At 46.8% G+C, this 27,768-nt stretch overlaps 1 protein-coding gene across 2 annotated transcripts in view; it reads left to right on the forward strand.

Annotated features, from left to right (window-relative positions):
• Positions 1 to 4,724: 4,724 nt before the first annotated feature.
• The window catches only part of HSDL2 (hydroxysteroid dehydrogenase like 2), a 732,267-nt gene continuing 709,223 nt past the window's right edge, over positions 4,725 to 27,768 (forward strand). Inside the window, exon 1 of one of the 2 annotated variants that reach the window (XM_069630633.1) lies at positions 4,725 to 4,962. In XM_069630633.1, coding sequence (XP_069486734.1) covers positions 4,946 to 4,962 — 17 coding nt within the window. In that variant the 5' untranslated portion in view covers positions 4,725 to 4,945. The remainder of the gene's footprint in view (positions 4,963 to 27,768) is intronic. The other variant, XM_069630634.1, reaches the window with a different exon arrangement.

Below are 27,768 nucleotides of genomic sequence, written 5' to 3' on the forward strand. Positions count from 1 at the left end.
AAGCTCTTGCAAATAGGTAAAGACTCTTATGCAGAAAGTGTCAGGTCAGTGCAGTGAAGCCAACTGCACTGACCCCCAAGGACTCCACTGTGAATATGTTAAGTGCTCTGCATGTTACAAGGTGCGTACAATAAACACCTTAGAACCAATCTAGAGTCCTGTGTTGATTCGGGTACCACATTATGCTCATTACCATTTGTGATGAAGAACTAGTAACTGCCGATATAAGTAAGGACAATATAGGACAGAGCCACAGGGAAGGATATAATGCAACCATACAGCAGGGCAATATAATGATCAATATGAGTGAACCAAACGAACCACAAAATACACAGATTGCATATCCTAGAATGCTCCCCCACTTACCGAATTCATTTAAAAGCCAGAGAATGGGAAATTAAAGTAAAGAAGGGAGGCGAAAAACTACGTTTCCCTATTTGAACCGACCCTCACCATCAGGGGTTAAATCTCAAGCCAGCCTAGCGAAGAGGGAGCAGGGAGGACTGGAATTGGCCGCAGGTGTGAATGAAAAGTGGTCGGGAAAACACAGCGTTAATGATCAGGGAGGAGGGGCTCAAGGGTTAAAACTACGACCAACCCCATCCAGCTGTCTCTCATTTTTCAGGAATGGAAGGAGGCTGCCGGGGAGGCTCCGGAGTGGAACGAAGTCAGTAGCTCCTACCGGTGGGCCTATTAAGGAGAAGAGGAGGGAACGACGGAGCACACCGTATCTGTCCAGCAAACAACAGAGGTTTCAGAGTGGAGGAAAGCGCCTGAAGGAAAAGGTGCCTACCGCATGTGTGGAAACTGACACCGAAAGAGTTGATTTATCTGTGTGCTACAGGCCGGGCCGCCTGGCTAGTGGGCTGTATTCCGGAGGGGCCCGCAACAGAGACTCAGGACCTTGATTAATTGAACAAGCGGTTGGGGAAGGAATCGCTCAGACTTTTCTGAATTACATTTATTTGAGGCAAGAACCGGAGTCCTGTGTTAAACTGTTACAAACCTTTTTTTTATTATTATTTTTCCAGCAAACCCGGAACTGTTGGGGTTTATTTTTGATGTAAGTACTAGCTGCAACTGCTGAAAGAGGACAATCCTTATTTGTTTTACCTGCCCAATTGTATCTGCATGTACAACGTACCTACCGGTGAGCTGTTCAATAAAGTCTGTGTTGGTATACTTACACGGTGTCTCTAGCTCACTACATTACACCATTTTTGGAATTTAAAAAATCCTACAGCTTTCTGGTCACAGACTATTGGCAAGTATGCCCTCACCCATTTGCGCAATGCCCTGCGCTAATCTCCCATCTGTGGTGTCACGTGCCAGAGAGATTCCGGGTCACGTGTCAGGGGCGGGGACAGTAAAAATAAAGGTATCACCGGAACTGGCGTAAAGGCGCCAGTCTGGGTTTATGCAGCTACCCGAGTGGTCGTGTCATGATTGTGCGCAGCAAAGCGCTGCGCCATACGGCCTAGACTGGCCCATCTCCTATGTTGGGCTCCAACCACGGCCCAAGCCCGACATCACACTGGCGATGAGGATTAGTATCAGAGCCCACGCGCCCACAATACGAGCTGCAACTTGCGTGCAGAGGAACTAAGAGCCTCAACATCAGGCCCAACACTCCATGAGGCCTACCAACATCCCGCTGGGCCGTGTATCAACACGCGCGGAAGAGGAGCCTCAGTTTCGCACCCCCAATGTTCCTGAACACTCCCGCGTGACAAACGAGGAAGCAGAACCTCGTTCTCACACCCTTAACGTTCCAAGGCCGTCCCGCTGAAGGAACGAAAAAGCAGAGCCTCAGTCTCATACCCCAACGTTTCGTAGTGTGCACAAACACGCCAGGAGACACAGCAGTGTCCTTCACAGCAGGAAATAAGGGTTTCATGCACCAAACACCAAGGGGACAGCACTGCAGACAACAAGTGGTATTTCAAACACCCATAAGCATCATCCATTACGCGCACATAGAAAAGGAGGCCCTCGCAATCCTGTGGGGATGCAGACACTTCAAAGTCTACCTGCTGGGCAAACAAGCAAAAGTGTTCTCTGACCACAAACCACTCATTCCAATATTCAGAGGATCAGCAGCACACCCCCCAGCACGCATCGAAAAGTGGATGCTACAACTCCAGCCCTACAACCTAGAGGTAGAATACCGGGCGGGGCGGATAACCGTGACCTGCCACCGACCAGGAAGAACGCCACACGACGGAAACAGACAAACACGTGTGCCATGTAGTAGCCTGCTCCCGACCCTGGGCCCTGACCCTGCAAGAGATAGCCAACGAGACCGAGGCTGACGCCATTTTGGCCCACACCACCATCGCCATCCAATCAGGGAATTGGAAGAACTTCCTGATCTCCATGGCTCAGCGCACCACATCCGCCCAAGGGAAACCGCAAACACTGTTCGGGATCCGCCACGAACTTACCATAGCCCCCGAAGGGGTAATACTCAAAGGCCACCGAATCGTGTTGCCCACATCACTAGAAGAAAGGGCTCTCAAACTAGCCCACAGCGGGCACAAAGGAATTGTGAAAACAACCGCGTACCTAAAATCCAGGATGTGGATGCCCAACATACAACAGCGAGTGATGGATCTTGTGGGGTCCTGTGCAGCCTGCCAAGCCACTAGGAGAGCCAAGAATCCAGAACCCATCATCAGCGCCCCGAGAAGCAGCAAACAGTGGGAAGCCGTCAGCATTGATTACTGCACCAATGCAGGAGAAGGCTACCTACTCATCCTGATCAACGAATTCAGCCGGTATCCCAAAGTCGAACACGTGGCGTCCACCAACACCGAGACCATGACCCTAGCATTAGAGAAAATATTTGCAATACACGGGATCCCGTCAAAAATCAAAAGCGACAACGGGCCACCCTTCACCAGCCAAGAGCTACGTCAATTCTTCAAGGACCTCAACATACGACACAAGCAAATCAACCCAGGATGGCCACAAGCAAACTGCGATGCCGAATGATTCATGGGATCACTCAACAAAGTCATCCGCATCGCAAAGAACAGGGACACTCCTGGCTAAAAGCAGTATATCGCTTCCTGAGGACCCACAGGCAGACCCCACACTCCTCGACAGGAATCAGCCCAGCAGCACTCATTTTTGGGGTACCGATACAAGCAGGTCTCCCTGTACATCCAATGTGGGTAGCGCCCGAGCCAGACTTCCCAGCCATAGATGCCAGGAGAGCTAAACGAAACGAACAAGAGAGTCTCGCTCGACGAGCCGCCCAAGAAGATGTCTCTGAAATTCGAGTTCCAACCCTGGACAGTCAGCGCTGCGAACCACAGCGTGATCACCGCCACCAGGGGAAGCGAGACAGTGACTAGGAACATATTGCACTTCAGGAAAGTGCCGCCCGAGCTATGGGAAGAAAACCCAAGAGCCGCAAGTGAAGAAACCAGATCGCCCTGTCGGCCACAAGGCCGAATGACAGCCGGAACTTGCGAAGTACCACGAGTGCCAAGGACACCCAACCGGCAAGACGATGAAGTCAGACCAGAGAGCCCTCTGGCAGAAGATCTCGAGAGAAGCCATCCCCGATACCACCTGTGGGAAAGGCCAAAACCATCGTCCCGCCTCCCGGGATACGTTGTAGATGGGAGCTACCAGCAGGTGAGCCTGCCCAGATAAACTCTGAGAGACTAGAATGGACTACACCTGTTGTGTTATGTTATTACCAATTGTTGTAAAAAAACATTCCAAGTTGGGGAGGAATGTGGTGTCACGTGCCAGAGATATTCTGGGTCACGTGTCAGGGGCGGGGACAGTAAAAATAAAAGGTATCACCGGAACTGGCGTAAAGGCGCCAGTCCGGGACATAGCTCTCAACCGTTTGTGTCGCAAAGGCGGGTGAAATCATCCGATTTTGTTTTTGGCGAGTGAGACGCCCATTGGAATGAATGGGCGTGCAGGAGGCTTGGCGGGTGAGTCAGCCCTTTACAAGGCGGGTGACACCCGCCAAAAGCGTGTGAGTTGAGAGTTATGGATTTATGCAGCTACCCGAGTGGTCGTGTGCTGATTGTGCGCAGCAAAGCGCTGCGCCATACGTCCTAGTCCGGCCCATCTCCTATGCCGGGCTCCAACCACAGCCCAAGCCCATCACATCACACCATCCAGGGACCACACCGTGCCTTTCATGTCATAGCAATTGTTCTCTTGGCTAACAATCTAGGAATCTTTTTTTACAGCTGTTTCCAAAAAGAAATGATCTGTGTCACCTATTTATCTGGCAAGTGTGTTAATACACATCTTGCTCAAATCTGAATATCTTGATACTGTCACCGGATATAACTTTGTCCGAACCAGCTCAGTTTTAAAATTTTCCTAGATCAAAAAAGATGGTATAGAATTTAGAAAATGTCATTTTCAGCCTTAAATACATTTTCGATTTTAATATTGCACATTTATTTTGGGGTGGAAAATGTAGGTATATTTAAAAAAAACTGCAATGATGATTTTTGTTCTCTCCAGTGCTACCTAATCACATTTTTCAAACCTATACAAGAGGAGTGGTTTCTAAAAATATGGGCGGGGTTTCAAGTACGGTTTTTGCTACAAAGGTGGCAACCCTACTACCACTACGACTACTTAAATTCGCTCGACACCTGCTGCTTCGTGTTTTTACTCATAGTCTATGAAGTCACTGTATGTTACATGTTTCCAATAAAGTTTGTTTTGGAAAAAAAGTCTTCTCTAGTCTTTCTTCTGTTGCCTTGCACCAGACGCTGGTTCTGAGCGGAACTCGCATGTAGTCGCGTGTAGTGATTCAGTGTTTTTTTTTGGTGCCACCTACTTTTAACCTTCCACAAGCCGCATCCGCTGCATGCTTGGAGGGCAGTAGAGTAAAGGTTGTTGGTGACAGCTTAGACTGACTGTACACGAATTAATATCGCCACCCGACCTAACTGCCAACATGTTACCGAACACGGGGTGAGTGAAGACTGGTGTTGCGAAACACCCAGTTTTACAAGTTGCATGGAGAGGGGGTATTTTGCAGGGTCCATGTTACCAATTTATTACAGCGAGCCTCAAAAGTATATGTTAGACGGATGTTTTCAAGTATGGCACATGAATGTAAGTGTCTGTTTCAGACTCGACTATGCACGCACCTCTTAGGCAGTATAGTGGCCGGTTGAGCGATACGGGCGTCTCTGGTTTTAAAAAGAAAGGTTGGTTCAAAAACTTCTCAGGAGTGCATGGATAATAATATTTTGTCTTCATTGTTTGTGTTGTCCGTTTGCTCCCTAATACATTCGGCATGAGCTGCAAACTCATTCATTAACCGCCCATTCTATAAACGCACCTGATAATCTGCATATTTGCTATAAGAATGGGTTATTTTTATTTTTTTCGGCAGTGGGTGGTGGAGGGTTTATGTTTGTGGTGTCTTTGATGTTGTATTTTTGATAGTTAAGTGTAAAAGTGCTGTTTAGGATAATTGGTTAGTGGTGAATTGGCAATTAAGGTTTGTAGAGTTTTTGGTTTTTTTTTTTTTTTTTTCTTCACTGTATTTGCCTTGATTTAGTTATCACATTTGATATTTTGTTATGCTCTATTTTGTTCCATTTTTGATTGCCTGCTCTGAATTGTACTTATTTTTGAATAACTTAAATAAAGAGTAAAAAAATATATATTTTACTCCAAAGCTGCGACTTCTCGCGCGGGCAAAATTAAGCTTCTCCGCTATTTAAGTATGGTACTTAGGAAATACACTAGTGTGATGTTTCTCAATATACCCCTGGTGCCCCCATTAACAGCCTACAACTTACTGTCAACATGACATACAAACAAAGAATTATCACCAGCAGTGTCTTGGCCCAATGTGGGCAACGCCCATAGTCCGCCGGCTTTCTTCAATCTGGGTCCAGGACATAGTCCTTGAATCTCGCCGGACACCTGTCGCTCTGCTCTTCCTCACGTTCGGGCTCTTCCCTTTCGTGACCCTTCGGGCTTTCTTCGAGGATATGTCCTCTGTGTGTCGCTCGTAGCGGTGACATCTCTGTCGCTGGCTCAGGTTGTTGTTCCTCTCGGGCAATCTTTTTGAAGAAGCATGAGTTTCTTGTTACCTCGCTGGTCAGCGGCCGTCACCATGGACCCTTTCACATGTATCATGCCCATGGGAGTGGGCTCATAGTTGAGGGATAATTTCCCTCCTGGGTGTCTGTTCCTCACCAAAACCATGCCGCCCACATCAATGTTAGGCGGCTTCAGCCTGCATTTGGCATTTTCCTTCTCATTATGCATTTGCCTGTCATCGGCCGTCTTCTGGTCATCAATGACCCCCCCGGTGTTGGCCGTCCATTTCGGGGATATGTCCTCTCAGGCATCTGCTAAATAGCGCTTCTGCTGGAGGGCACGCCTGTGGATTGGTGCGGGGTTGACCGATACTCTCTGAGAAACTGGTACAAGTTTCGCTTCAGTTCACCACCTTGTCCCTGTGAGATGCAAAAGATTTTATTATGCATGCGCATTAAGCGCTCTGCCTCCCCATTAGATCTTGGCCATCCCGGTGTCACCTTTCTGTGCAGGATACCATAGTCCTTCATAAAATCAGCTAATTGTCAGCCTTGAAACCGCGGCCTGTTATCCAAGCATAAGATACCGGGCAGCCCATGGGTTGCGAACACCTGCTGTAATGCTTGCATGGTTTGTTCACACGACGTAGAGTCAACTAGTTCTACCTCTGGATATCTGTCACGGATGGTACTCTGTTAAGTGTGGCACAGGGCACCCAGGTAGGGTTTGGGTGGTTGTGCTGAAGTAAGGTGGACAGACAAATACATACACAGCAGAAAGTAAAAGATAACAAAGAGTAGGCAAGTGTAGCGGGGGAATAAAGGTACAAACAAACTGGATTCCTTCTTGGGGGTGTATGCAGAAGTGGGAAAGGGTGTTCCACGGACCTTAGGAAAAACTCCAGCCTTCTGCACAGATTGCTCTAACGGAGGCCCACGCTGTTTGCTCATGGCTGGGAACAACAGCTGTGGGTGTCTACCACAGAAACGAGTCAAGGGAAGGGGCAGAGGTTGCCTGCCGGAAACCAACAGACAAACTCTGTACAAAGGGGTCTACAATAATACAAGAGAAGACAATTACAGACAAATCCAGGAAAAAGGAAGTCGATGAGCAAACTAGCAGAAGGAAATGAAATGAAAGGAAAGCAGTAGAACTGAATTGGACAGGGATAAAGATCTGAGGGTTGAAAACAAGGAAGGGAGCAGCAGTCAGGAAACAGGGGGGCTGCAATAACAAAGTAATAAATGCAGGTAAACTGTTATGGATTGCAGAGGACTGTAGGGTGCAAGGAAGAGAGCTCAGAGGAGCAGGACAGCAAGGAGCAAACCCAAAGGAGCAGGGCTGTAAGGAAGGGAGCCCAGAGGATAAGGGCTGTAGGAAGCAGGCTGCAAGGCAAGGAGTCCAAAGGACAAGGGCTGCAGGCAAGGAGCCCAAAAGACAAGGGCTGAAGGCAGAGGAGTGTAGCAAGCTGCAAGACAGGGGTTCCAGAGGACAAGGGCTGTAAGCAGCGGAATGATGCAGACTGCAAGACAGGGAGCCCAAAAGGCTAGGGCTGTAGGCAGCAGGGTGGAGCAGGCTGCAAGGCAGGAAGCCCAGAGGAGTAGGGCTGTGAGACAGGGAGCCCAAAAGGCTAGGGCTGTAGGCAGCAGGGTGTAGCAGGCTGCAAGGCAGGGCGCCCAGAGGAGCAGGGCTGAGGCAGGGAGCCCAACAGGCTAGGGCTGTTGGCAGCAGGGTGTAGCAGGCTGCAAGGCAGGAAGCTCAGTGGACTAAGGCTGTAGGTAGAAGGCAGCGGAGCGTGATCGGCTGCAATGCAGAGAGCTCGGCAGGGCACTGGATCAAAAGCAGGAGTAAGCAGGAACAGCATACAAAAATTCGTAGCTCGAAGCAAAAAGGTGCTGGAAGGACTCTTAATGCAAGAGACTGAGCCCCTGCAGGCAGCAGCTTTTATACCGCCCTGCCCAACACAGAGGCAGGCTAATTGGCCGCACCTGGATCAGCACACCTGAATACAATCTGCCTCCTCCCTCTCTGTTCCTGAGCTGGTGGAAGCAGAGCTGATCCCTAGGGCTTCTGGGGATTGTAGTTCCGATGATGACAAATAGTAATGGCCAGAAATAGATAGTTATGTAGTTAGTTGGGAAAAATAAAAAAGCACCAACGTCTTGCAAATGGGAAATAAGGTCCAAAAAGTGAATAGAGGTTGATCCAAGAGTTTTCTGTAGATAAATGAATAACAATTGGTCCATATTGATCGCCAATGTATGCAGCATGACAATATCGTGACCATTGGTCTATTAGCACCAGAAAGTACATGCCTCTCCCCGTTGATTCAGAATCTGCATGCACAGTGTCCCACAGGCGGCTGCCCGGCACCAAAGACTGTTTCTCATATGGTCATTGACAATCTCCTCTAGTTCCGGGAACCACACTTTGGTTCTCAGCCTTGCTTTGGTCTTTGCAGTGCCTTGGTGACCACAGTGGGCTAATTCTACTGCTCTCCCGACCAGCTTTCTTGGTATCACGATTTGTCGCCCTCGAAGGACCAGGCCTTCTGCCGACCTGGACAGTTCGTGTTGGACTTTCCATAACTGCTGGATCTCTCATTGAGTGTTGACCTCCAGTCCCCACGTTCTACTGCCTCCTGGATGGTTTGGAAACTTTTGTCCCATCTCGATGCGTCAGCCACGTCCTCCAGTGTCTTGGCTACCGGTATGGCCGCGTCCACGAACAGGCGGATGTAATCCTCACATTCCTCAACTGGACTCGTCCCTTGCTCTCCATCACCCCTTGGATGACGGGACAGGTAGTCCGCTGGGTTGTGAGTTCCTGGTCTGTACTGCAAGTTCACCCCATGTTCCGTGAGGGCTAGCATCCATCTCTCTGTTCTTGGTGGTGGTTTGGAGGATGAGCCAGTCAGGGTTGGGATCTGAGGCTTGTGGTCGGTGATGACGGATACTGGTTTTCCAAGAATATGAATGCGAAAATGTCTACAACCGCAGAGTATGGCCAGCTCCTCCCTTTTGATTTGGGCGTATCTTTGCTCGGTTGCTGTCAGTGCTTTGCTGGCATACGCAATGGGCCTCATTTGACCATGTAAATCAGGCTGAAGTAGCACGGCTCCTAGCCCCACAGGGCTGACATCCACGACCAATTTGGATTCCTTCCCGTGGTCGAAAAACACCATGGTTTCACCCCCTGTATGGGTGGCCTTTATGGTGTCGAAAGCCGTCTGTTTGATGTCTGACCAGACCCATGCAGTGTCTTTCTTCGTCAAGGCTCGGAGGTGTTCCGAAAGAGAAGCTAGGTTTTGAACGATGAATCTCCCACAATACGTTACCATACCGAGGAAACTCCTCACCTCTGAGGCATTTTCCGGCATCCCTGCATCTTGAATGTCTTTCATTTTCTTTGGTTCAGGAGAAATTCCTTTGAAGTGAAAATGAAACAGAAGAATTCTGTGCTGTCTTTGAGAAATTCACATTTCTTGCGGTGTAAAGTTAATCCTAGATTCCTGATCCTCACTAATGCCTTCTCCAGCCGGGTCATGTGTTCCGTCTCCGATGCTGCATGTACCAATATTTCATCACTTAAATTGATTACTCCTTCCAGGCCAGCGAGGGCCCCTCTGATAACATTTTGGAAAGCTTCTGCTGCCGAGAAGACTCCAAAACGTAGGCGCTTATATTGGTATAGTCCGTTGTGGGCAGTGAACGTGGTTATAAAGCGTGAATCGGGGTGCAACTCAAGTTGGTGATATCCGGAGCGTAGATCAAGCTTCGAACATTTCATATCACCCACTACATCGTCCAAAGTTGGCGTGAGGTGTCATCGAGGCTTTTCAGTTCTTTTTCCAATCGTGCACGCAGATGGAAGGGTACATGCCTGTGTTTTAGCGCCATCATACACACTGTTCCATCAATATGTAGCTTGATAGGTTCTCCTTTCAACTTTTCACCTCCCTGGAATATGTCTGCAAACTTTTCAATGATGTCTTGGATGTCTGCTTCATATACTGAAAGCGCAAAATGCACAATGTCCAGCGCCTCTGAAGCGGCGCAGCTCAAGAGTGAGTGAGGGCTGACATCCATCACGAAGAATCTCGCTCTAATGGTATATTTGGCGTGCGTAACTGGAGTTGTGAACACTCCCCTGAGTGGAAGTGGTCGGGCTCCTCCAAATGAGTATATTTTTTCTTTGGTCTCACCCAATGCCGGTGGTCCAGGAAGTGCCTCATAGTGTCATGTCGCAAGTACGCATACTAATGCGCCTGTGTCGATTAGCACTGGGGTCGGGGTCTCGCCGATGTTGACCGTGCACGTGGGTTGTCGCAATTAGAAGAACACCTCGATGTCCAGATCTTGCAACTCATCTTCCACCATGGCTACACTTTTTATTTTTTTTATTAGTTTATTACAAACCTTAAAAAAAGATGAAGTTACAAACAGTTTAAAATCCATGTTTACATATTCCAAATTAGTCCTTTTAAAAAACAAAAAATAAATAGAGCGCATAGCTCCGGACTACCATCATGACTCCTTCGATGGCCCTCTGTAGACTCTTTCATCTTGTCCAAAAAAAAAGATAGTGCAAAGATCATCTTATTGTTGGTGCCTTCATGCATTATCAACCACGAATCTTCTGCACATCGAGATGGATATTTGTCCAATTCTCTGCCCATATATCTTGTTCTTTCATCTCCCATTTTAGGAAAGAAAAGAACCAGGTGTTTCAAAGATTCTTCTTGGCAATTACAGAGTCTACAGATGGTCTTTTTTTCCTCAACATCCTTCATATCATGACAAACATCCCTTGTACCGAGTGTATTGAGTCTGAACTTCAGAAATGTTGCCCTCATCTTCTTGCAACGGAACTTCGCCATATATTCCGGCAACACTTTCCGTTTTTTAGCTTCCACTGGCGTGTTCATCATTCTTGTATGTTGGTTTATTTTATCATTTGTTTCAATCCAATCTTGCTCATATCGTTTTTTTTACTGCATTTGGATCATTGCATATTCAGGTGCTCTAGAATATCTTCACAGGCAGTTTTCCACTTATTTATAAGGCTATCTGTGTCGGTATTAACATTAATGTTTAGGAACTTAAATTGCGGGATGTTGTCGCCTCCTATCACTTTTCTATATAAAGCCAGGGAATTCCATGTCACTGGCGAGGATATAGAGGATAAACTGATCTCATGTCTCATACACGCAGTAGGAAAACCTTTTGGAAATTGTAGAATCCTCCTCCAGAACACATTTTCGCAACGTGACCAGATCTCATAATTGCAACCAAGCAAAGTCTATGCTCCTTATCTTAATACTGGAATGATTTTATTCCTATAAAAGCGAACTACTGTGAGAAATTAATACTTTCCATATTTTTTATGAAGCCTGTCCGCTTGTGCAGCAGGCTGGTTGCATTTGGAGGCAGTTTTCTTCACCATAGGTTCGTCATTAATACTTGCATTCATTATAATTACCAAGTATTTTGCTTCCTTAACAACTTTCAAGGTTTCCTTCCCTATCCTCCACACAACATTTTTCGCGCTTGTTTTCTTTCTCGATCCTTGAAGATTTTTAAGGACCAGGATCTCACATTTCTTCACATTGATTTCAAGTCCATTTTCTTCGATATAGTTTTGCAAGGCGTTGATCTTTCTTTGCAAGCCTATTGGTGTCATGTCCAGGAGCACAATATCGTCTGCATATACCATTATGTTAATGTGAGTACCGTTAATTTTCGATGGAAAAGAATGGACTTCTTCTACGGCACTACTAACATCTGCAATGAAGAAGTTAAAAACCGTGGATCCTAGAGGGGACACCCTTGTTTCAAGCCTCGTGTTGTTTTTGTAGGAGATGTTACGTGTCCCATTATGTTCAGACTAATTTGTATAGACGTTCGGAGTATAACACTTTTATGGCTGCAAGTAGACAGCCTTTCTTGCTCATTTTGGCCCATAAGAACTCCCTGTCTACACCATCAAAGGCGTGTTCCAAGTCAATGAAAGCAACACACATGGGCGTCTTTTTCTGTAAAGCTTCCATTTTAAGAAATGTTTTTTTTAAGTATGTAATTCGTCAGACCATCTGGTCCAGGTGCACGGGATGCACTCGGCTCCTTCATATTATTGTAGTTCTCTTCTCTCGTTATGATGATATCCCAAGCTTCTTTTTGTTCCTCCTGAACGACAGAAGTATTGTTTTTGGAATAACTCGGTGTACTGCGCGATCACCTTTTCTTCGGTCACTACTTTGCAAAGACTAGAGTTCTGGGGATTTTCCATTTCATTTATAGTTGCCCAGAAATCTCTAGAATTTTTTTGCGCGAGAGAACTCATTCGTTCAGCATCGTTTTGTTTGATGGTCATTATGTGCCACTTTAGCCAATTTTTTAATTTCATTTTCTCCCTCCTTTTTCATCAGTATTTTCATGCCTAGTCAGCAGGCCTTTCTCTAGCTCTCTCAGGTTCCTTCGCAGTTCTCTTTTCTTGTTCACTACATTCAAATCATACTCGTGTTTCCTGGAGGTTTTATATATTTGTAGTAACATATTCTATTCAAGGCCAATATTGCCTTCTTCCGTATATTGATCCTCCAGTGCTTCTGTCATGATAGTAATTTTGTGACTCTTTAATCTTAGGCGATTCCTTCCAGTTTCAACTTCTACCTTTTGCTTCCAGATGTCTCTTAGTTTTCAGCTTTCATTTTCAAACCAGCTTATTAGTAAATTGTGATCTCTTTGTGGTGTTTTGATAACTTTCATTTCACAGATCTTCATTGTCATGTTCTTTTGAAGTGATCATATAATCTAAGATAGAACTTTGATCATCGCGTTCCCACGTCACGGTTGGAGGTATGTCGCCCTCTATATTTCCATGAAGGATATCCATGCTTCTAGCGTCTAGTTCTTCAAGGACGACTGCTCGTAATTTCTCGTAATGGATCTTTTCTTTTTTGTCTATTTCGTTCTGGCTTTCAATTGTAATTCTAAACGTTTTTTTTAGTTTGTTGAATTCCATGAATTCTTTATGGGCTAACTCGTGTTCATCGATCTCCTATTGTTTATTCTCTATGGGCACCATTGGCTCCCTTGTCATCTCTGGGGATGTTGCTGACGTGAAAGATGCGTGGCCTTTTTTTATCTGCCAACCTGCCCACTTCTCTTTCTCCAGATTTCTTTGTTCCAATCTCCTTCACCTTGAAGCCCAGAGCCCATAGGTCCTGTGCATTATCCAGTATCAGGTCACCAACTATTTCGAGTATATATGAAGCACTACTCTGTCCAAGGAAGAATCCTCAATGAATTTGACAGTTTTTATATCCGAGGTTGAAATTAATTTCATGGCTGGTAGATGATGAAGCAGTTGCAGCACGTTATACCTATTTAGAATTAAGCCGTCATCGGCTAGTTTGTTTCTTTCCAATATTATCGTAACTGCCACCTCGCTGGTCCGCCCTTTTTGCTGAATCTTTTTCTTATTCACTTCTTTTGAGCGTCGATCGATTCTCCATGATTCATCGTCTTCACGACTGATGGGCTTTGGTTTCTTATTCACCTGTTCAGCAGACTTCAGGGGGTATTCTTTCCTCTCGACTTCCATTAACTGGAATGGCTTTGCTATCATCTTTTTAATAATTCCTGCTGTTATACCTCGCACTTTGTCTACTCCCATCTTTCTTTGCTCCTCTATTGTTTTAAAATTGTCCGAGTCATTGGTGGAAACGTTCCGCTTTCGTCCTTCGAGCCTTATTTCTTTTTGAGGTGGGGTTTCATATACCATTCTTTTCCAGACTTGTTCTGAGCGTTGACTATCCACTGGCTTTGCACTTAATTCAACCTCGACTTCAGAATCAGATACAGAAATAGATCTTTGTTTCGCACTTACGCCAGGAGATTCAGCATCCTCTTCTTCATCTGTTATGTCGTATGTGGACATGTTTAATAGATGGTCCATAGTAGCATCGTCATCTGTTTCTTGTCAGGTTGCTTGATTGTCGTGAAGAGTATTGAAACCTCCATCCCCAAGTACCACAGAGAGAGAATACAAGATTACTCCCAATGCGATCATTGAGGCCACAGGTGGGTAGTTCTTGAAGCCCGGAACCATGGAAAATGTTGAAACCCAAGGCAGCTGTAAAGAAAACCTTTATTAGCAATCAACTGAGCACAGTACAAGCAAACAAGCAGAATAAAGAGCAGGGCTTACCTAAGCTGATGGGTGAGGAAGCCCAGAATCCTATGATGGTTGATAATTCCGTGGAGGGGCACGTGAGCTGGTTTCCCCGATGACAGTAGGGAGAAGAACTGTAGGCTGAGTTATAACCCAACTTCCCTCCTGTTACTTGATGAAACAAAAAGACCAAAATCCAAAGTACTTGATAACGTAATGCAGCAAAAAGGAAAAAATACCAAGTCCAATTCAGGGTAATCCAAGACAGTCCAAAAGGCGTTCCGAGTTTGAGATGATCCAGCAAACAGAGCCAAAAGACGTGAGCAAAGCAAATCCGAAAACAGTCCAAGAGTCAAGAGCCGTGAAACACAAGGTATCCAGACGCCGTACAGAGTCCTCCAAAGAACAGCTGTGAAGCGCGGACGTGCGGAAGTTCAGCGCTTAAGTAGCGGAGACTTCCGCGTCACCTGATCGAGTGAGACGGATGAACGCGTGACGTGACCCGCAGACGCGACACGCGAGCGTTGTTTTGATCTCAATGGTCTCCATAATCGCGGAATTGACTTTCTGCACGCAGCGTCCTGTCGCCGGCGCCTGCAAGCTCCCTCCTGCAGACGCCATGGCAGACGCCAGTGAAGGAATGGGGAACCCTTGAGTCTGCATATGTGTCCCTTGGGCTAAACCCGCTCACGTGACACCCGTGCCCTGTGAGTGACATGGAATGGAAACCTGACTGGGGTAACTGGTGTATTGTGAGTGTTGCCTGTCCTAGATAGAGTGTGAGTATTGTTTGACCTAGATGTTTGTGAAATAGGGACAGAATGTGGGGACAGCGTGACATTTCTTCTCGAGATAATGGCAGCTTTGCAGAGGGCCCAACCTCAGGAGCTAGCATTTTTTCTCTTGCGTCCTTATTTGCCGGGTCTTGCTTTTTCTTCGGTTTCTCGGCCTTAGTTTGAATGGTCACATTCAAGGCCTTCAGATTTCTCAGGAACTTACAGACATTTCTAGAATTTGAATTCTTGCCTTTCGTCATGTGTTTTTTTTTTTTGTGGTCCTTTTGCCACCTGATACTATGGCATTTGCAGAGTTTGTTAGTTTCTTTGTTGGGTTTCTCTCCTTATCAAAGATTGGATAGGTCTCCTTTATCGGCTGATTCGCAGATCCACCACCAGCTGATGTAGGTTCCTTGTCTTTTACTTGAAGGCCATCAACTTCAACCACCGCTGCAGGAGCTACGGGCCCCATTATTTGCTCGCCCTTAGAGATTTTGTGGCTCTTTCGGGGGTACTACATGTTCAGGGTCAATGGAGCAACCATCCTCCTCTCTAGACGTAGAGGGCAACGCTAGGTCATTACTTTGTGCCAGCTCGTTAGTGAGCGCAATAGGATTCTTGGGACCTGTCGGTTCTGTTGATTCAGAGTCTTTACTCAGTTGACCAGCCCCACTCGCGTCTTCTTTTCTTTCACAATTTGCCTTAGACATACATCTATGGCCAGTTTTCATTTCACTGGTTCCATCCTGTACGGGCATCCATCTTTTCTCCTTCATCACTTGCTCTTCGCCTGTGTGCTTTTTTTTTTTTAGAAACGCCTCTTTGGCCACGTCTGCTAATAATCTTTTATCCTCTCCTGAGGTTCTTAAGGCATCTCTTAATATGGTAGCAGGCATCTCGTCTTTGTACCTATCTTTAATTCTTGTAAGTCCATTTCAACTTTTGCCTTTTTTGCATTAACTAATGCAATGAGGGTATTTTGATCTCTCTGACTGAATTGCTCGTAAATTTTAGCCGAAGAGGCAATTGCGATTGTTGTTGCTGACATTAAATTAGGCCTTAACTCGTTTATTTTGGTTTCGATTATCTGTTTGTTGTATTCCCCCCAGACTCCATTCTTTTCTCCTGTTTTTCATCTTCATCGGATCCAGTTGACTGGTAAACCTATGGTTTCTTTGCGCTTGAGGTGAGCTATCATATGAATCATCGTACGATGCACTGCTCGTTGAGGATTCTAAGTCGTCCGGCTGTCTTTCTTTTCTTACAGCCGTTCTAACTTGGTTATGTATGCCGGGCGCGTCCTTCCTTTATGTATCTTTTTTGTGAACAGCAAACTGCAGACGTAGGGCTAGAATCGATTCTTCTTCTTTTCCTCCCGGAATACCAAGTTCTTTTTTCGTCTTCACTCGCTAAATTGTGAGTATCTGGGGAAGGATTGCAACCTTGGGCAGAAGCCTGCTCCGCCTCAGGCTCCGCCTGGTGCTGAAGTACTGGGATCATATCATTTGAAAGGTCATTGGTTTCTTGTGTTTTTTCTCGAGACAAACGCTGGGCTGCCGTTTCATCCTTGTTTGTATTTATTTTTTTATTCATCTCAATCAGCTCTTTAATGATCCGATCGGCGACCGCCACAGAGTTTCTCCATTCATTTGGGTCAATATAACCAACATTAGATGAGTTTACTTTCAAGTTGTTGCATACCGGTCTCAAAGGCAGCACGTCACAGTCCCTCAAATTGTGTGATTAAGGTAATTAGAGCTTTTATCAGCTGGACCGCCAAGCAGCTTCTTAGCTGTATCTGCGTCAGCAGCCATAGATTCCTAAAATACACCATCGTCCTCACTTACGTGGCGTTCTAAAATACTGTGGTTGCATCCCAGAGGATTTCTAACCCCGTTTAATCCTATAATGTTTGCAGCAGGTACAAATTACGAATGGATATGGATATGGGGATTCGTTGTCCCGCTCTCTTTATTACAGTCAGATCCCTCGCGGTCGTTAACCGACCTTTCCGCCACAGTTTTCACCTCAATGTCAGCAGATTTATGCAGATTTTGAATGTTCAAAGGGGGGAGTGTCTTCCGCAGCCTCGACTACGCCAAGCACATCAGGGTTTAGTGCTCTGGCGGGACCTTGCCACTCTTTCTGCAGCTCCTTTCAAAAATGGTACGCTCACCTTCTTAACAATGTCAGACACGAGTTACCCTACTTTTTCGTGAAGTTCTGTTTCCGCTTTTCCAAAGTCACTCCCTTGCTCCCCCACACGGGTAAGGCAGTCACTCGACATTCTCTGTCACTTACTTGTGGGCTCTGAGCGAACGGGCGTAGCAGCAGCATTGTTTGCACTGACCTCCCAGCAAATGCAGCCGCCGCTGAATCACAGCACCTCAGCTGGGATTGCGTCAACGGTTAATTTCTCGTTTTCATGCAAATCAAATTTTTCTGTTACTGAATCCCAAAGGGCCAAAGGAGGGGAAAAGGGGAGCGGCTCCTCAAGCTCCTCACGGAACACACTGAACACTCCCACACACTCTGCGACGCTTTGTGTCGGGGTGAGAGTTTTTTAAGAAAAGGTCCTCCTCCAGTCAATAGCAATACAAAGCAGACTCTGGAGCAGCAGGATTTTGCCAAGAGTCCTGAACACACTGAACACTCTCACACATTCCGCCCTACACTTTTCTGCCTGCGTGTCGCTCGATTGGTCGCTATGCTCGGCCCCCTGGGAATTGCAGTTGGGGCGGCAGCCTGGCACATTCTGGCGAAATGATTTGCAGCCCACAGCGCCCACAGACTCTCTCTTTTGCCAGACAGTCACTAGTGTGTGGGAGATCATAGCCGCATTTTTAACAAGGTTGTGAGGGGTCTGACTTCTTCTGGGGCCAACGTGGTCGTGACTGGCTGTCTTTCACTGTCCGTCCAACTGCGCATATCTCCTCACTCTTTACTACTTTGACTGCAGCATCCATTTTTGCAGAGCGGCTATCAGCAAACTCATAGGACATTCCCATGTCCAGGATTTGTGTTAGCGTGAGCCCCGGTTCTCGGAGTACTTGACGATGTAATTTCCCAGAGCTACAACCTTATATCAGTTGGTTGCGGATCATTCCTTTTTCGTTCTCCCAGCGGCACGTGCTGGCCAGCTGAAGTAGCCTTCCGCAGAACTGGTGAAGCGACTATTCATCACATTGCTTTTTGCTACACATTACAAAACGCTCAAAATCCTGGTTAGCAAGTGTCAGAAAACGCTCCAGGTCTTGTATCACCCCTGCGGTTCACGTGTCTCATCCTCACCAAAAGCTTCTGTCCCGTTATACCACCATACAGAAGGCGGGCTTGCGGTATCCACGCTCTACGCACGGAACACATTTGCGTCGGGAACGCAGTTCCCGACGCCTCACGTGGAAGTTGCCATGGAGACTACGTCAGTGGACGCAGCATCTTCCACGTGATAGAAAACGTGTTGGGTCACGTGACCATCTTGGTGCCGGTACTTCAAGTACTTAATGATCTGGCGCCCACTTCTCGCTGCTTCTGATCCAATAGTGACAGTGGTTTTTTCTTGCTCGGATTTTGTGGTTTTGTTTGATCTCGGATTACGTTTACTGGATTGCTCTTGGATTATCCTTACCTGTTCTTGTATCTTGACCTCGGATTGTTTATGGATTATTCTTGCCTAGTGATTTGGTTTTGTCGAAATCGGACCTCGAAGCTTGGGAGACCTCTTACCTTCTTTCTTTCCTTCCTTCCTTTTCCCCCTCCAATCCCTTCCCTGTCCTTCCCCAGGGTGCTGTAGGCGTCCTCGTGCCGGCGGGTATAGGCTTGGTGCTGGACTAGAGACTTCCTGAGCACCTTTTAGGCGTCCTCGTGCCGGCGGGAATAGGTGGTTGCTGGACTAGTGACTTCTTACACCTTGGATTGTTTGGTCCACCGAACAGAGGGCAGATACCATCACACTGTTCCTACAGGAAAGAAGAAGGACTTTGCCAGGGACGTTCACTTCCAGGGAAACCAGGGTAAGAAACCTACCTTTCCTTACCATTTTTTCTTTCACTCATTCTCTGGTACTGATTGTCTTTTCTCTTCTTCTGGTCTCCAGAGTACCCCAGTATAGAGGACATTCTTGCATGAAACACTTCTGGTTAAACCGTTTTCTGCAGGTTAGTCTGTTGAGATTTTGTTACGTGTTCTCTTGAAAGGGGTGTATTTGATTGTAATCAGTATAATATTCTGCAGTCGTTGGCTGGAACCTGGAACCATCATCTACCGGGAAGTTGCGGGCCGCTCAGCTCTACGATCCCAACGACTCTACACCATCTTCCGATCAATTGGATTCTTAGACTGTCCTTTCGTACTCCTGAGAATCACATTGGTAGGAAGAAATATATTCTTCACGACGGGTCAACGCGGAACCAGGCTCCCGGAATTCTGACAGCAAGTGGCAGAAAATGTTCCTTGAGCACGCCTTTCACGGCTTGATATGAGTCTGCGGTGGGAGTGAGAGATTTGTATATGTGGTGTACATCTCTAGTTTCTTGACCCACAGAAGCCATTTCGGGCCTAGCTTCGATGGCGGGCCTAACATGTGGAACTCTGTCATGGGGACCAGTGTGCCTTGTTGTCTGGGTATCTTCCTACTTGTGGGGGAGCAGCAGCCCCTTGAGCGTCGTCTGTAGGGTCACTCATGGCCATGGACCACACAGGCACCTAACACCTTGAGTGAAAGGCCGCCAGTCCGCTTAAGGGACAGTCACGAGCACCTTCAGCAGGTTTGTAGCGAGTCTATGCAAAAACGCAGTGTGGAGTGCCCCACCTCCTTGATCCTCTTGACAGAAGAAAAAGAAAAAAGAAATATCTCTGTACTAGAGATTTCAGCTCTCTTGCCCTTCTCAGCATGTAATCTGCACATGTAATGGCCACAAGAGAAAACCACGTAACGTTGAGATTGTTGCTTGTAAAAGAAAATATATATTATTTTTATTGAAGAGATTGCGGGCCCCGCTGACCTTTCCTGGTGGCCCCTGGTGTTCTTTTCTAAAGTATAGCCCTGGTAGGCTCCACAAATTGGCAGGATGGCGCACAAGCACCCCACGTGTGGGGCTGCAACCATCAACGGCACAAAATGGCGGTTGGGTAACTTCTCGCTTGGGTATCGCTCATGGTAGGCATTGGTACAGTAATCTGGACTCTGATTCTGGTGTCGGATTATAGACCCCTTAACCAATCCCGTCCTCGTCGCCAGTGTGAGGTTTCTCAATATGGCCCCAGCCCCCCCCCCCCCATTAACAGCTTGGCCTTTTGTACCTGTAATGAATACGCAGGACACAGGTCTGCTTCGGATGGGTGCCCGGGACGCGTTGTCGAGCTACGGCCTGCCCACTTTATTAGTGCGCGATGGCGAACGGAGCCGCCACGCTCCTGTGACTATGTCACAACTAGGACCCGAGTGTTGCTTGCTCCTATTCTGTAAATTCCAATAAAACATGATGCGTAAAATGTACATTACGACTGCAAATCTACTACTTAAATTGACCTGTTTTGAGGCCAGACAAGACAAATCTAGATCTATTTTAGCAGCCCATCTTTTTAAACCCTGACTAAAGGCAATCCTTTTTATATCGAAGACTGTGTGGATATGGTTACATCGATCCTCTTACATGTATTCTGAGTGGTCCAGCCTTTGGGAGTTGCAAGAACCTGCCTTTTCATAATAGTGGTTTTGGTGGGTCTTGGAGCCCGGGCCTGGGGTGGCTAGTGGTTGAAAGTTCAACGTGGTCTGGTATTTCAGAGTGTCAGACTAATTTATCTATTGCTGTTTAGTGAGCAGTTAGGTTTTGATAGATTTTCCAAAGACTAGGTGACCATCAACTCTACAGAGCCTCATGTGCTTTTAGATTCTCAGCTTGATTGATTAGGGTCGGGGGAAGAAAGAGGATCTTCAAGGTACTCCTCATTTCTGCCTGCTGGGGACTGCACCAGTTGTTTGAAAATGCATGTATAACTTACGGAGTAAGAACACTGCTCCAGCAATGCCTGGGAACTCGCTGTCAATATTACAGAGGGCAGTGAATCTGCCCATGCCTGCATCCCCCAAAGGCGACCTGTTCGGGATCCTGGGAATATGGGGGAAGAAGGCACCGTACCTGTGAGTATTTTCGATCCGACAAAGACTTTAAAATCTGCAAAGATCGCTTCCTTCTTTAACCTGATTCCTCATAATGTCCAACTAGGGGGCACCAATGCTGTCAAACCTGTAATGAATGCATAATTTCAGGACACTTTTATAACCTAGTATACCTCCACCCTGGAACCAGTTCCCCCCCAAGAGACTTTCGAATATGATCAAACAAATGGATGGCAGATTTACAGGGGCACAGGATGGTGTGGCCTCTGATGGGACACTTAGGGAAATTAATCTGGTTCTGTGCGACTTAGTACACTTGTGCGAAGGCATTAAGGCGGAGACCAAAATCCATTCTACCTTGGTGGAATCCCTATTATTCAAATTTGAAGACATCGGCTTACAAACAAGGCTGAAAGACGTCTTGCAATCGAAAATGACGGGCAGCACATCTCTTGTTACACAAGTCCTAATAACCTTGTAGCCATAAGGGAAACACCAATAATTGACATACTAAGGGTGGATGATATGGCATTTATAACGCGCCTATACACAAGTGTTCAAGGCGCGACGAGGCAAGGGAGGGGAAACGTAGGGAAGATAGACAGCGATCCTACTAGGTGACATTGAGATCGTGCAAGTGCAGGGGGGAGGGGTAGAGGAGGGGGCAGTGCAGTACATAGGATAACAGTAAAATAAATAAGGACAATAAAAAAAGTGTGGCCAGCTGGTGGCAGGTGCAAGGGAAAGGGCAGAAATCATGGGTTAAGTGCTGGTAGGGGGCTGTAGGGATACAGAGACAGTCCCTAAGTGCAAGGGTTGCTAGGGGGCAGTGTGGTGTGCAACTGGCAGGAATAGCAATTTGGGAAAATGTCTAACCTGTCTGCTCCTTATTTACACTGTTTTACTAGTATGCAGAAACAGTTATCTTAGGTTGTGCTCGTTAAGTGCCGAGATGTTAAAAGTATTTGCTTTCTGCACAGTTCATTCATTAATTGTATTTTTAATTTCAGAATATAAAGTCGGGTGTAGAAGTACTTGAATGCAGTGTTTTAGTCGTCCCTTTGGGTTATGCATGTGTGATAGGCATGCCGCTTTTTGTTCTGCATGATTTGTATCGAAGCAAGAGAAATGTAAAAGTACACATCACAGCCCCTTTATTGCCAGGTTGTCTCTGGCAGCCCACCTGAACTCGAAGGTACCAGGGTACACTCAGGGTCTTAGCACTTAATGGGCACTGATTGTAGGTTTACCTGATCACGGACATCACGCTACCAAAGTCTGATGCCATATTCCAAAACATTAATTGATAGTTAGGTGAGCAGAGATAGTTGGGTGAGAAGACTCCCAAACCCATTTCAAAATGGATGCCAAGAATGGGCACTGTTATGTCTGATAGCAGAACAGTTCACAACCCAAGTTGGCCACTGGAAGACAGACGTATGTGAATGCAGAGTCATGACATAAAAAGGGAATTGCAGCATCTGTCGCGTCTCGCAACTGCTTCCGTGCTTCAACTCGCCAGGCCCTTTGTGTGTGGGTAAGCTTAGGTACTTTGTGAGGCAGTTCTCCAGGTAAGATTTTGAGGTGGGAGTATTTTACTCACTATTTTAAAACTTTAAAAGTAAATGTGATTTCAAGAGAGTAAAAATGACTTTTCTCCTTCGCATGAGAGTAAAATGTATGTGGCATCCAGCTGACAATTGCAAAACCTGTACGGAAATCATTACCATGCGGCAGCTTTCTGTATTGTGACAGAATACTCCTTTCATTATTTCTCTATGGTCTGGCCATTTGATCTCTCCTGTATATATTTAAATGTTGAAAACATAAAAACCTAGTTAATTACTTAATAAAGCCTCAACCTTTCTACAACATCCAGCCTTAGGTCCTCATATACCTGCTCTACTTATGTCGACAAAATATGGTGGGGATCCACATACATTATCTCAATAGACAAGCGTTGTATGGCGCAGGCCAAGCAAATATTGTAATGTATTGCTTAGTTTCGATAGAACTGCATTAGCAAGGGCCACTCCGTTGGTCGATAACAAAGATCCAATGCTATCCAATTACACTGAGTTGTCGGACGCTTTCCGGGTGATGTTCGATACCCCAGTATGCCTCTTGAGTTCATAGGGATATGTCAAGGAAATCTGGATTTGTTATCATACATTGCCTGGTTTAGAAGCATGGCAGCCCAGACGTTATTTGCCGAAGATGTTCAAAGAACGCTTTTTTTATATAGGGGATTGAGGGATGAGTTTAAAGATGCTGTAAGCCAGGTAGTAGCATGTCCTGATTCCATTTCAGAATATAGGTCCCTAGTTATTAGTATTGATCCAAGAAGGGGAGAAAGACGTGGGTAAAAGAGAATGTATGAATCTAGACATCCTTATTTCAGACCCAAACGTCCTGCGCCAGTCCCGGAAGCAGAACTATTGCAAGTATGGGGGCCCTTTGAGTATCAAAGAGAAAGAAGTGGATCACCCTCTGACAAACTGGCCTGTCGCCTACTACAAAGACAATACAGAAGTTCTATCCGCGCCAAGAAAAGTGCCCACTTCCAGGAGCGCGTCTCTCGTGCATCCAACAACACAACTGAACTCTTTAAAATCTGTATGGAACTAGCCAACTCTTCCGCTGTCTCCTGCTCACCCCTCCCCAGCCCTCTGCAACGAATTGGCCACACAATTTACTACAAAAACCCAGGACATCCTGAGCACCCTGGTGTCGCCCCCGCCACCCCACACCGCTCTTTCACCCTCTTGCCTCCAATGGCCTCTCACCCTCCTTCCCTGTCTGTCTTGCTCACCAAGAGTGTACGGACAGTTATTTATCATCAGTACATTGCAGAGCAGAGCAAATACTTTGAACGCAGGTATGCAGAAGCAATGACTCGCACCCACACACACACTTATATGGCTATTTATTCATAATTAAGCATACATAAAGCAATAAATAATAACACAGAAATAAATCACAGAAAAGATAATAAGCTAACAAGAAAACATCACCATGGGCGTAACTGGATTCTTCATCTCGCCAGAAGCGGCTGGAAGACCCCGGTAACAGCCAGGCCGAGAGCACAACAGCCCACAGGTATTTTGGAGCGAAGCGTCTCTCCTCTGACTGAGGTCATTTGTATTTTTCCGCCTGACCTTTCCAGAGCCCCGCATTATATGCCCTCCTCAAAGGGGTGGCAATTTCTCGAACCTTCTGGCATCAGCGCTTGTACGTTAATGAGCAACCGTTGGTTGCAGGGCGGGTCGACCAACGGTAACCCAAAGAGCAAAGCGCTTCCCTCTCTTAAAGCACCACGGAAAGCAATTCCATAACTCATCTTCAACCTTGGCACAGGCATAACAAACCTTATCTGGTACCAGCTGGCACCTGCGGATTCTGGCCTCTCCGAGCCCTGTGTCCTTGGATGAGCCATGCAAACCAACACAAGCAATGAATAACATTGAAAACATGTTTTTCAGTGAAATACTTCTAACCAAGCTGAAAATCTGTGTACAAGTGCAGCTTCCACTGAGGCATGGAATAAATATCCATTATGGCTCTGAGTGCCCCAGAATGCACTGCGCACCTGTGCCATATTTTAGCCCAAGCAGCACACTGTCGCACCTGATGAGGGCACCAGAGTTGTCAGCTCCATGGAGGTCTCCTCCAAACAGGTTTCCCCCTGCTCCTCCAGAACCATTAAGGACAATGTTGGCTCTCTTGCCCCTGCACTTGCTGATTTCTGCAACCACTCTTTTGCCAGTGAGTCATTCCCCCTCCCCACTCAAGAATGCCCTTGTGCGCCCTGTAGGGAACACATGGTGGCAACAGTAAAGACAGACACACGTGATCACCATTCAAGGGTGTTTATTAAACTGCAAAGGTAGGTTGGAAAAACACCTAATCTAAGATGGGAGCAACCTTCGACCATCAAATGAAATTAAAGGCAGTCCTACTGCCGTTGTCAAAATAAAAGGCCTATACGAAGAAAAACCTATTGCCAATCCTTAATCTAGATACAAAATGAAGTGTGGGAGAATGTTCTCAAGAAAGAAGGAAGTGTTCACAAATAATAAGTCAGGATGCGGTACTTGAGGGCTCCCTTCCCCACGTTTTCAGCACGGGACAAGGTGGGACTTTGGAGCACAGCACACGCTAGAGCTTTCCCAGCACGAGCCAATAGTTCTGTACCAGTTATCAGGTTCTTTGATGTTTGTCTCTTAACAAAAGTCTCTTGCCTTCGAGGGCCTGATGGTTTCAACAAACAAACACAAGTTCCTTATCCAAAATGAGCTTTGGGGTGATGACATTCCACCCTTGGATCTCCCTCCTTCGGGCTTGGACCTCTCTCATACGCCAGCCTCCCTCCTTCGGGTTACTATAGCTTTTCTTTCACGATTCTTAATGTCCTTTCAAACAAGTTACTGTGGACCTTCCTCGGTCGGGTTCACTCCTGTCAACACACTGCTCATAGGGACTTCCGGCTTTGGCCCCTTTTTGTCAGCACCCCTCTGATGGGTTCACTCTTTCCAACCTTTACGAAACCGTTCACTATTCATCACATTCATTTCACCAAGCAGGATTAATTCCCTCAGTTTCCCAATCATCTGTCGGCCAAAGACTTTCAACGGTACAGAGGATTTTACAAAACCCCTGTATGACCACTTTGACCTCTTCTAACCTTTTCCCAAGGATTTCTGGTTACGTTAGTTTCGACAATCTGGTAATCGCCCAGAGTTTACTGCTTGAGCACCCATGTGGTGCTGGACTCCTCCGTTGCTGGTTTTCTCCCTCTTTCCTTAATAGTATCATTTGCTTTTCAAAGTTCAATTTAGCCGTTGGCTACTTTTCGTTCAACACAGTTCAGTTTCTTATCGACACTCGTCGGCTATGATGAACCGCTTGGCTTTCTTTCTCCTTGGAGTCAAGGTTGGTTCCACAGAGACAAGCGTCTCTCCCCGGCTTGGTAATTGGCAGACAAGGGTCTTGTGTACTGTCGACATCTGCTGCAACCCATGCTGGCTATTGTTTTTGGACTTTTCCCTCTGCAGAGGTTCGACGAGCCTTGGTCGGAAAGGGCAAGGTCGACTCTCTCCTTGTCACGCTCTTGGTCTGCGCCGTCTTTCTCCTCCTCTTGAACTGACGTAGTGAGTTAGTGCTTACGTCTTGCGGTCTGCCTTGCTCCACCTTTTATCCCTGTGGGAAAGGGAAAGGGCTGTTGGGTGAGTGTGATTCTAGTTAATTGCCTGACCCTTGCATTGGGACATGTCAGGTAAACGGCTCGTGTGCTAGTCTGTTTTCTGTTGTGCAAAAAAGTTTGTGTCGGAGAAGGGATACCGCGTCTCACCCATTGGGTGTCTCACTCTTACTCCCCAAATGCACCCCCCCCCCCCCCCCTAGGTGATCTCCCTCACTGGTCCACCCCCAGGAACTGGATACAATAGCGATGGCCGTGTCCTGGCCACCTGGATGACCGATCCCTGGGGACTAGTAAAGAAGGCACCGTCAGGTTTCTCGCAGCCCCTCCTGAAAAAAAACTTCAGCAGACCACACTTGTCCAGCCAACTACCGCCCTATATGTATCACCCGTTCTTTGGGAAACTTTTGAAGCTGGCCTTCCCCCCAATTTATCTCACACACTTAACTTGTTGGTTGCCTCACGACCATCAATCTGGATTCTGAGTTTCCAGAGGCAGGGAAACGGCTCTTCTGAACACCCGTGAAGAACTGCTCGCATCTCTGGACTCCAACTCTCCAGCTGTACTCATCCTACTTGATGTCTCCTCTGATTTTGACACGGTCAGCCACTCCATCCTCCTGAAACAGCTCCATGATACCCTGGTTATCTTGGAAAGGGCACTGGACTGGCTAACTCCCTTCCTCAGTAACCGTCTGGTTATTCTGGACACTTTCTCCTCCCCTACCTCTTTCTCCATCCGTGGTGTCCCCCAGGGCACCAACCTCTCTCACTGACTCTTTAACACTTACGTTGCTGCACTGGCACACCTCATTTCCACCTTCTCCCCTAACTTCCGGTGTTAAGCAGATGACGCACAACTCTTCTTCAAACTTCCCTCTGACCCTCTCCTTATTTCTTCCATCATTTGCCTATCTGCCATACAGTCCTGGTGCACCTCCAACGATCTCTGCCTCAATGCCAGCAAGACTGATATCCTTCCTATTGGCACTCCTGCTCCCTCTTTCTTCCCCTCACTCTGGCCATCCTTTATGGGCTCTTCCCCCCTTCTTCATCCGATGCCAACAACCTTGGAGTCATGTTAGACTCCCCTCTTGCCTTCTTCAATCACATTCACGACCTTGCCAAGAAGTCTCACTTTCAACTCTTTCTTCTGAAAGGAATTCTCCCTTTTCTCACTTTCCCCAAGAAGCTCCGTGTCTCCAGAGCACTGGTTCTCTCTAGGCTAGACTACTGCAATAGCCTTTTCCTGAATCTACCCTAGTCCACTCTACGACCCCTCCAGCTAATCAAAAATAGGTCAGTGATACTTATCCTTGGCCTCAAGCCCAGGGACTGCATCTCTCCAGCCCTAGAAACTCTCCACTGGCTCCCGGTTGCTGCAAGGATCAATTCAAAACCCTCATCCGTAAGGCTGTCCGGTCCCGGGGCCCACCACAACTGTCTGT

Source organism: Ambystoma mexicanum, chromosome 6q (assembly GCF_040938575.1).
Source record: "Ambystoma mexicanum isolate Mex_15411 chromosome 6q, UKY_AmexF1_1, whole genome shotgun sequence".
Taxonomy (NCBI): domain Eukaryota; kingdom Metazoa; phylum Chordata; class Amphibia; order Caudata; family Ambystomatidae; genus Ambystoma; species Ambystoma mexicanum.